This window comes from Ostrea edulis, chromosome 7 (genome assembly GCF_947568905.1).
Source record: "Ostrea edulis chromosome 7, xbOstEdul1.1, whole genome shotgun sequence".
NCBI classification, from domain to species: domain Eukaryota; kingdom Metazoa; phylum Mollusca; class Bivalvia; order Ostreida; family Ostreidae; genus Ostrea; species Ostrea edulis.
The window spans coordinates 67,936,844-67,947,728 of NC_079170.1; the positions used below are offsets into that span (position 1 = coordinate 67,936,844).

Genomic DNA, 10,885 nt, shown 5'->3' on the forward strand with positions numbered 1-10,885 from the left:
GTAAGGCCATCATTAAAAATATTTTTGTTTGATGTACTCCGACCCACATTTTTCAAGGTGGGTAGGTAGGTAGATATTTTTTATTTTTTATTTTTGCAGTATCGAAAAAATTGATTATTGTCATAAAAACGCAGATTTAGAAATTTATTGATGTTTTCATCAAACATTGGACAAGACAGATTTAATAATTATTGCTATAAAACATTCATCAAAAAAGTTTCTTAGAGAATATAAACCTTTAAAATGAAACAATGTTTATTTCCCTGGAAACCAAATTTTAAAAAAAATTAAAAGTACTGAAAAAAAAATGATTGGGTAGGGGCGATTTTCACGGGTCGGTCGGAGTACATCAAACAAATCAATTTTTATATTTGGCCTAAACTCCAACAAGAAATTTACCTTACAGGTCTATTATTGCTTATAGGAGTTAAGAGATTGATCACTGTTCGTTATCTTCACTTTCCATTATGATCTATTATCATTATAACTATAAATGTTCTATTGAATTTTATACTTTCAAAATAAGTTTTGCATAAATTGGATTGCAAGTAAACTTGACTTGAGTGTTCTTTTTTTTCTGTAGAAAATTTTTCGATTTAGAGCTAAGTTCTAGCTGTCGAATGCATTACGTCATTGTGTACTGTATAGCACGTGCGCTTCGTCAAAGTATTTACCGACAGATCACAGAGTAGATAAACGAATATTTATTGGACATATTCAATTTAAATTTGCTTTATATGCTAAAAGATGGCTACAAACGCATGCATTATACTAATAAATCATTTTTAATGTCGAATGTTTATGCTATTTTTAGAACGACCGGTGATGGTTGGAAAAACCCACACGTGCATTAACAAGTGTGTTACTTTGACGGTGTGTAATATCCGACAATAATTGATTATTTTTCACTGTAATAAATGTTTTTATCCAAAATGAAAGCTGAATATGCACCAGTAAATTGTAATAAGCATAAATTGACAGCTATTGCATCATACCCCGTGCCGTGATTCGCACTCGACACAGGTGTGAAACATGTGACGCGAGGATTCTAGTAATTTGAGTTGTCCATGAATTAATTTATAACTGATCACAATTAAAGTAAGTCTTTTCTTAATATTAAGCTGTTATATCATTCATGATTTATGCATAGCGGGAAGCATAGCGGCAATGTGTGATGCATGGCGGGAGATCGTGAATGCATGGCGGTCCCGCCATGCAAAAACGGCCTGGGGAAACACTGTCCATATAATATTTTAAGAAAAAAATACTTTTTTCATAATATGAGAAAACTTCAATGCTGATAAAAAAAGATCTCACCTTCTATAATTCAATAACATACTTCTTATATTCAAACCCTTTCACCGAGCAGTAAGAGACAGGTGTTTGCAATTCAAGAATATCATAAAAAAAGAAAGCATTGTGTCCATCAACAAAGATTTCCAGCACATCAAAGTCACAACCTGCACACATAATACATACTCGGAGAATTCAAATGCAGACATTATGATTAATAAACCAACAGGCAAATCATGGTTATCCATAATTCCTTGTAGAAAGTAACCACTTTCCTCAATCCTTCTTGGTCATAATGGAGTCACAGTTTCCCAATGAACCATGGGGAAATAATGACAATGTCCATATATCACGAGTTAAGCTAATAGTAATGGACATATACTGATTTTGATACTCGTCTAATTTGCAAATATTGTGAGTGAAGTATTACTCATCGAATTATTATGAGCCAGGCCATCATTAAAAATATTTCAGTTTGCCCAAATCCGACTCATGATTATTGGGTATGGGTAGGTAGGTAGGCAATTTTTTTTTTTTTTTTTTTTTTTTTTTTTTTGGAGCGCCAGATTTTCGAAACTGAATATGTACAAATATAATGCAAGCAACAGATGTCTCTCCAACAAACCTGAAGATGTTCTGTCAGATATTTTAGAATTAAAAACACTCAACATTCAAACTGAGTTTTAAAACTGTGTAAAACAACACATCATATCAATGACAGAACTCAGAAACACAGAGAATTACATATGGGGAAAAAAAGTTCAATGTTCAATGCATGATTCTCTCCGATTGTCAGATCCTTCTAACAGTGTCAAAAATCATATACCGTATTTTGCCGCAGTTAAGTTTAATACCCCCCCCCCCCCCCCACACACACACACACTTTGGGTTTGAAAATCCGGGGGAAAACGCAATTCGTGTGTGCAATACGCAGCAAAAATTTTGATCAAGCGGCAATCTTAACTTTATACTTTGCAGTGATTTTCAATGAATATTTTTGCGGAAATAATTAATTACAAACAAAGAATAAGAATTTGCAAACCGCGTAACTATATTTTTGAGACATCAGTCATCTTGACTTTCAACATCGCGGTAATCTTCACTGAATATCCCGGGTAATCATCGTGTTAATTTCAGCAAAGCACGAGAATTTGTAGCATTAAAGTTTGAACAGACTGGGCATTTCTTTGTTGAAACTTAAAATCATTTAAATAGTCGATGTTGTAAAAATAAAATCGAAATATTAAACTAGCATTTAATTTGTTGTAATGAACATACCACCAGTGATGTACATTAGGTGCGATATATCAAACCTCTCGTTAACTTATAAAATATGGATACGGTAGAGAAATGAAAAATTCAAGCACAACCCTCTGGAATTTTGTTTCATGAAGATGGGTATCTAACGTACCCATACAAGTCGTTTGTACGGCAAAAGAAAATATAATACAGTGTATACCGACTCATGGAAATCGGACAGCGTGCTAATTCATGCTGCATTTTTTCCCCTTCACTTTAATAAAAAGTGTGAAAAAAAATTCTCGGATATTTCTTCACCCTGAGGATGTATCTGACAAAATCAAATGACTAGCGCAGTGCACGTACTCAACTATGGCTAGTGATGGGAATCGGTGAGAATTTCATAATCGATGATTGGTTCACTGTAACTAACTAATAATCGATTATAATCGGACAACTATAAATTTTATGATAAAGTCATTCAACTAGTGTACAAGTGTAAATAAATATTTTGTACATTTATATTTGTTGTTTCTATTGCTGTCAGAAAAAGTGTAAATGATTTTTTTCTGTGTGTATTTGCTTTTTTTCTATCTTAATATCCTTTAATTACACACATATATTAAAAGCCAATACAACTTTTAGAAGGGTCTACGCGCCAAAAAAAAAACCGGATATCGTTTGCTTCAGTTATATCCCCGTATATCAAAGTCACATGTCATTAACTGACGATGATCCGACATAATTAAAATTCAGCAAAGAAAAATAAGGAAAGAAATTCAAATTATTAAAAAAGAAACAAAAAAATCTATTTTCACCAATTGAAAGCACAATACGCACGTGCAGAGTGACAATGACCTTTGAAAACGGGTTTTATTTACATATTTCACACATGGCTTTGCTTGTATCAAGATTCTGTTTGATGGATATTCCTTCGTTTATATGTCTGAATCAAAAGTAATTCGAATGTCACTGCCCTGTGACGACGAACATGCAAGTACCATGCGAACATGTTTTATTCCCCAGGTATGGCTATCTAGATCAATGCCTTTCGCTTCCATGTGCGTCGCCATTACGATAAACAAAACAAGAGAATGTGCCAACAATCGACTGATTTTCGATTATAATTGATGATTGGAACATCACTAACTACGGCTTCGTAAAACACGTGCTGGTCGCCGTCTCATTTCTTTTGCTCAAGAAAAGTTATTTCAAAGTTTCACATTAACATTTCATTAAAAATTAGAGTAACTAACTTTTCAGTGGCAACACATTTTCCAATCTAACTTCGGTTATTTTAGCACGTGACAAGCCATTGTGTACACATGCTAGGAAGGTGGCATACGAGGTGAAGAATATTCAGATCCAATAAATTTTAATTTGGCTGTTTCATAATAATTTGATTTCTTATATATTGTAAGTGTCATATTTTCTACAATTTTACGTTTTTGTAGTAATAACTAATTTTCTTGAGATAGATTTTTCGCTGCTAAATAGACGAACAACGCGAAAAAGCGTTCAGTATCAATGAATGCTATGTCTCCGAGTGAATCTTAACCGCCGAGTTCCACCTGAAAAAAAAATGGTCAAAACCCTATATTATGATTTATAATACGCACCCCTTTCTCACACCCAACAATTCTTGAAAAGAAGTCCGTATCATGTTCGGCAAAATACGGTATATATGTATAGTCCATGTTTCTTATTGTTGAACCGATATAGTCTGTTTGAAACTGTCGGCTTTACTTTGTTGTCAATTTTTATCACAACGGATGAAGACAGCGTGAAAAATCCGTCTTCCATCTTTGAACACATGTTTACTAGATTTAACGTTTTCGTAAATGTAGTATGACATAATCCCGAGTATATCGAGATAAAATTATAAACTGCGTCTCGCAAAGACTTCGCGGGTTTCTTTCAATAGCAAGTGTTAAGTTATTACTTCACATTAAAATTGAATACGGTGACGGCGCGGACAATTAAAAAAAGAAAGAAAAAAAAAAAATACCGAAAAACGGCAATAAAAGAATTTGACTCGGCGGGGTTTTTTTTCCGGATCAGTCGCGTTTGGGCAAACATACAATATTTTTATTTTGGTCCCACACCCTCGGGCTCAAGGAGGCAGAAACCACAATATTTCCATCTACCCAAAGATGTTCTACACATTGTTTCAGAGAAGACACTGAAAATGCTCAAAAGTTTACAATAGATGCAATATTGCAGGACAACAAACAAAAACATGTAAAAATGGTTTTAAAATCTTCCTTAAGACTTCAAACTCCTACGATTGGACTTTAATCCTTTTTATTTTTTACAAAGCCAATTAAACTGTTGTTTTACTTTCAATCGAAAGTTATGAACTAAATATGTCTAAAATTCACGAGTCTTACAAGTCCAACATTTAGGGGTTATGAATAAGGCATGCTCTTTAAATTTTAATGACTGCGATTTTCTGTGAAGGTTTGATAATTTTGAAAAATTAAATGTGTACTACCAAAAATCAAAAGAACTACAGGGTAGCCTGTTATCTATTAAGTTTCATTAAGTTACACTCACCTTTAACAATAATGTATTTGCATGCGACAGCAGTATTGAATTACATCCTCAAATTCCACAACTGATTGAAATTCTAATACTCGTTTTATTACCATTTCCATAGACTCTGAATTGAGATAATCTTTCACAGTATATGAACACTTATAGTTATTATAAAGTGCATATGAAATTACCAGGACAGTATCAGATTGACTTTTGAGGCAGAGTTCAAACATCATGATAAATTTCCTTCACAATAATGAAAATGTCCTAATAAACGTTTTCTCCATTCCATCTCCTGAACATCAGATTCCATTTCACATGTTTTTTGAAAATACACAATAACACTACTAACATCAAAAGCAATACACTAAGGATCAAACTTAATAAAATGTCCTGAGAAATGAGGTGTTTCATGTAATCCTCCATTTTTAAGCATATCCTTCTTGGAAAATGATGCATTATGGGATAATGCATCTTGGGACTGCAATTATAATCTATCCAAATATTGGGAGCCTAATAGATCAAATGAAATGTGGACCATTCTATGTTTGCATACATTTTCACTTACCTGTTCATGCTACCAATTCCCAATTTACAGCTCCTCCATTACCGGAAGTTGCGCGTAAAATCTGTTCATCGATATCGAAAAGGCCGAGCTATAGAGGCGAAATCCAAAGTTTATGAGCTGAATTAACTTCGTTGTTATCTAGCATGTGAAGCTCATAACAATGATATGTGTGAATTTTTTTCTCAATTTTATGTGCTAAGCTCATAAACAAATTTAGCTCACAAGTACTGCCTGGACAATATATTAAGCTCATAATTTAGAAATGTCAGAACAGACGGACGGATGGACAGACGGACAGACAGAGTGATTCCTATATACCCCTGACTTGAAAACAAGAAACATATATTTTATAATATTTAGAATTCCTGACATTTTCATAAATCATGAATATCGGTGCTTTATCTCGGTATGCTACATGTAATTATATATTTTGACTTAACATACATATTATTATATTTCTTAATGCAAGAGTATAAATGATGCATGTGAATTAAAGATAGTCTAGTAATTAGCGCCAACAATTTACAGATGCACATGCATGACTTCAAAATTTACGAGCGCGGTTGTTTGGATTACACACAATTAAAAACAAATCCCCGAAAGGAGTCGAGATAAATGCATTGAACAACCAGCACGGGTAAAACAGGTACATCATGTTCGGGGGGTATAAAAATCTGTATAAAACATATACCCAACCCCCTTTCTTGATCATACGTTAATCATATGTTCAAAATTTCATATGTTTGTCATTTGTTAAATATATGTTAAACATATAAATTTTTCACCTTGTGTTAATCATATGTTTGAAGTTTTCAGTATGTTCAACATATGTTTCAAACATACGTTAAACATATGTTCAAAACATATGTTCGCCATATTATGATAAAATCATATGTTTAACATATGTTAAACATATGTTTAACATATGAATATCCAAAGATATGTTAAACATGTGTTGCAATTTTACCTGTGTATGTGGAAGTGAATATTATCAATATCTGCCAGCAAGTATAATCAGTATATGTCAGTAAGTAATATCAATATTTGTCAGTAAGTATTACCCGCATGTGTCAGTAAGTATTATCAGTAACTACAGTAAGTATTACCTGCATGTGTCAGTAAGTATTATCAGTATTTGCCAAATTGGTCAGTATCTTTCAAAAAGTATTATCAGTATGTGTCAGTAAGTATTATCAGTACATGTTAGTATTATCAGTATATGTCAGTATTATCAGTATGTGTCAGTATTATCAGTATGTGACAGTAAATATCATCAGTATATGTTAGCATTATCAGTATGTGACAGTAGATATTATCAATATGTATATCTTTTATCAGTGACTCATCGGTGTTTGTCACTGAGTATTATCAGTACGTATATAAATATTCAACAAATGTAAATAATAACAATTATGGATGAAGATCAAACGTTGTGATCTTTGCAATAAATTAGATGTTCCACAACGTAATTAATCATATTAATACACGAGAATAGATGTTATCAAAATGCAATGTTAATTTGTTTGATTCAGTGTCCATGTTTATCAATACTCTGTTGTAGGAGACAGTTGATGTTTAATATAGTTATCAGTACTCTGTTGTAGGAGACAGTTGATGTTTATAACAGTTATCAATACTCGGTTGTAGGAGACAGTTGATGTTTATAACAGTTCTCAATACTCTGTTGTGGGAGACAGTTGATGTTTATAACAGTTATCAATACTCTGTTGTAGGAGACAGTTGATGTTTATAACAGTTTTCAATACTCGGTTGTAGGAGACATTTAATGTTTATAACAGTTATCAATACTCTGTTGTGGGAGACAGTTGATGTTTATAACAGTTATCAATACTCGGTTGTAGGAGACATTTAATGTTTATAACAGTTATCAATACTCTGTTGTGGGAGACAGTTGATGTTTATAACAGTTATCAATACTCTGTTGTAGGAGACAGTTGATGTTTATAACAGTTATCAATACTCGGTTGTAGGAGACATTTAATGTTTATAACAGTTATCAATACTCTGTTGTGGGAGACAGTTGATGTTTAAAACAGTTATCAATACTCTGTTGTAGGAGACAGTTGATGTTTATAACAGTTATCAATACTCGGTTGTAGGAGACATTTAATGTTTATAACAGTTATCAATACTCTGTTGTGGGAGACAGTTGATGTTTATAACAGTTATCAATACTCTGTGGGAGACAGTTGATGTTTATAACAGTTATCAATACTCTGTTGTAGGAGACAGTTGATGTTTATAACAGTTATCAATACTCGGTTGTAGGAGACATTTAATGTTTATAACAGTTATCAATACTCTGTTGTGGGAGACAGTTGATGTTTATAACAGTTATCAATACTCTGTTGTGGGAGACAGTTGATGTTTATAACAGTTATCAATACTCGGTTGTAGGAGACATTTAATGTTTATAACAGTTATCAATACTCTGTTGTGGGAGACAGTTGATGTTTATAACAGTTATCAATACTCTGTTGTAGGAGACAGTTGATGTTTATAACAGTTATCAATACTCTGTTGTGGGAGACAGTTGATGTTTATAACAGTTATCAATACTCGGTTGTAGGAGACATTTAATGTTTATAACAGTTATCAATACTCTGTTGTGGGAGACAGTTGATGTTTATAACAGTTATCAATACTCTGTTGTAGGAGACAGTTAATGTTTATAACAGTTATCAATACTCTGTTGTAGGAGACAGTTAATGTTTATAACAGTTATCAATACTCTGTTGTAGTAGACAGTTGATGTTTATAACAGTTATCAATACTCTGTTGTAGGAGACAGTTGGTGTTTATAACAGTTGTCAATACTCTGTTGTAGGAGACAGTTGATGTTTATAACAGTTATCAATACTCTGTTGTAGTAGACAGTTGATGTGTATAACAGTTATCAATACTCTGTTGTAGGAGACAGTTGATGTTTATAACAGTTATCAATACTCTGTTGTAGGAGACAGTTTGTACATCCACAATGGATATAAGTTCAGTACACATGATGAGGATAACGACGATTCCAGTGGTAACTGTGCGGTTATATATCACGGAGCCTGGTGGTACAGGGAATGTGCTAACTCCAACCTGAACGGTCTGTACGCCAGGTCCGTTGTGTCTAGTTTAAAATACCCCTACTGGTATCTTTGGAAATATCTTACCGCATTAAAGGGAACATCTATGCTGATACGACCCAAGAATTAACATCAATATATACCGTGTTTGACAAATGACTAAGTCATGTCCTGGATTGACTTATTTTACATCAGATATCTCTGATGAAACGGGATAGTAACGTGTGGTTGATATAATATAAATATCAATGGAATTATCAGGATTTTTTCAATGTAATTGTTTATTAAGTAGTGAGCAGTAACATTTTGTGTAGAATGATTGAGTTGTATTCCTTTTTTAAGTATAAATCACTGATTGTTAAACTCTGACAAATGATCAACATACTCTATGTACTACATGATCTGTATTATTTTGATCAACACATGAATATTAATTTGTGGTATATCATTAATTGTCATGATAAATGCTTTTACATAGTGTAAATATGTATGTCATTAAATAGATTCTTAAAGCAATAGTTTGTATTCCAGATAATAAACATCATATATACATTTTATTTTGATACAGTAAATAATCATCATAAAGACATCTTATTTTGATACAGTAAATAATCATCATAAAGACATCTTATTTTAATACATGCACATATGTTTTGATATAGGCACCTATTTTACATTGTTAACAGATAAGCTAACGTAACCTGAATTCTGTAGAGATACAAACATATGTTATATTGGGGGGGGGGGGGGGGGGGCTGATACTCCAGACAGTATTTCTCTCAATAGAGTCACGTGATCATATCAGTCACATATTTCACAACATTGGCATTTTCCATGTTTTTTTCCCTTAATGACTTTACAAATTTTGATGGTGTCCATATTTTCATGAATGCTATGCAGTTGTGAACAATGCCCGGATGAATCTTAACTTAAATAGCACGTCCAATGTACCGGATGCAAGATGTTCCATGATGATAAATTTATCTTATTCATTTAATATTGTTGGATGATGAATGTCTTTCTGTAGAGAAAAATATAATGCTTTGTGTTAGCTTTCTGAAAGATATTCGTGAGACTACATGTAGTTGTTCTAATTTTGCTCCAAGTTAATATTCAAGAAATAAATTTTGTAACAATGTAAGTGATAAGCAGTATCATAGTATCATGCTTTGTCTTTTTTACACATATAAATATCTCAATAGTCGCTTATATATTGTATGGCATTTATAATTGTATGATATGTATTTCTTAAATAAATCGCTTCTGTACAAGTTCAACACATTTAGTATTTATTATTTCTATATACCTTCAACGGATCCGATTCTACTGCATTAACAGACTTTGTAAACCAGCACAGTTACTGTGGAATCACCATTATTCGTGGGGGATTGATGTTCGTGGATTTTGTGGGTCACTCTTACCCGCGAATTTACGTGTCCTCGGACATTTTAAATAAAGTAGAGTTATCCCTCTTAGTGACATCGTATTGCTTACCCACGAAATTAAGTCGCCACAAACCAGCAACATTTTGCTTACCCACGAACATTGTCCCCCACGAATTAAAGCAATTCCACAGTATGTAGTGCCCAGACTTCTATTAAATGCACTCCATCCTGAATTCTCTGCGCCTGCGCGGTTTCCATATAGGTGATGGTTGATTATGGTAGAAAAGAGGCATAAGAAATGCACACTAAAGCTAACAAAACTGCCAATGTCTGGAGTACACTGACAAGAAATGTCTTAAAACGAGCGTTCTCTGCATAACGGATATTTTAGAGTGTGTTATTGCCTGTCGTTTAAGTATTCACCAAATTTGCTTGACTTCCAGAGGTATCTAGAAGTTTGTGTTTGTTGGCGTTTTACAAATCTAAAGCTAACCATTAGCTTATCTCTCTCTCTCTCTCTCTCTCTCTCTCTCTCTCTCTCTCTCTCTGTACGCGTGTGTGTGGGCGCATGCGTGCATGCATGTAAGTGTGTGAATTAGTGAATATGTGCGTGCGTGCGAAATCAATAATTTAAAGAAATATGAGCTGTATTTTTAAGAATTCTATTTTCCTTTAAAATTGTGTTATTATGATTATTTTCCAAGCGTAACAGTTTATCAGATGAAATTTTTCTGTACAATGGAGTATAACGCTTTCAATAGGAAATCGAT

The 10,885-nt window shown here is 33.1% G+C and overlaps 1 protein-coding gene across 1 annotated transcript in view; it reads left to right on the top strand.

Moving 5' to 3' along the window:
* The window catches only part of LOC125656349 (fibrinogen C domain-containing protein 1-like), a 40,538-nt gene extending 31,241 nt beyond the window's left edge, over positions 1–9,297 (top strand). The window contains exon 5 of the mRNA XM_056145163.1: positions 8,616–9,297. Coding sequence (XP_056001138.1) covers positions 8,616–8,860 — 245 coding nt within the window. The 3' untranslated portion in view covers positions 8,861–9,297. The remainder of the gene's footprint in view (positions 1–8,615) is intronic.
* The last annotated feature ends 1,588 nt before the right edge of the window (positions 9,298–10,885 follow it).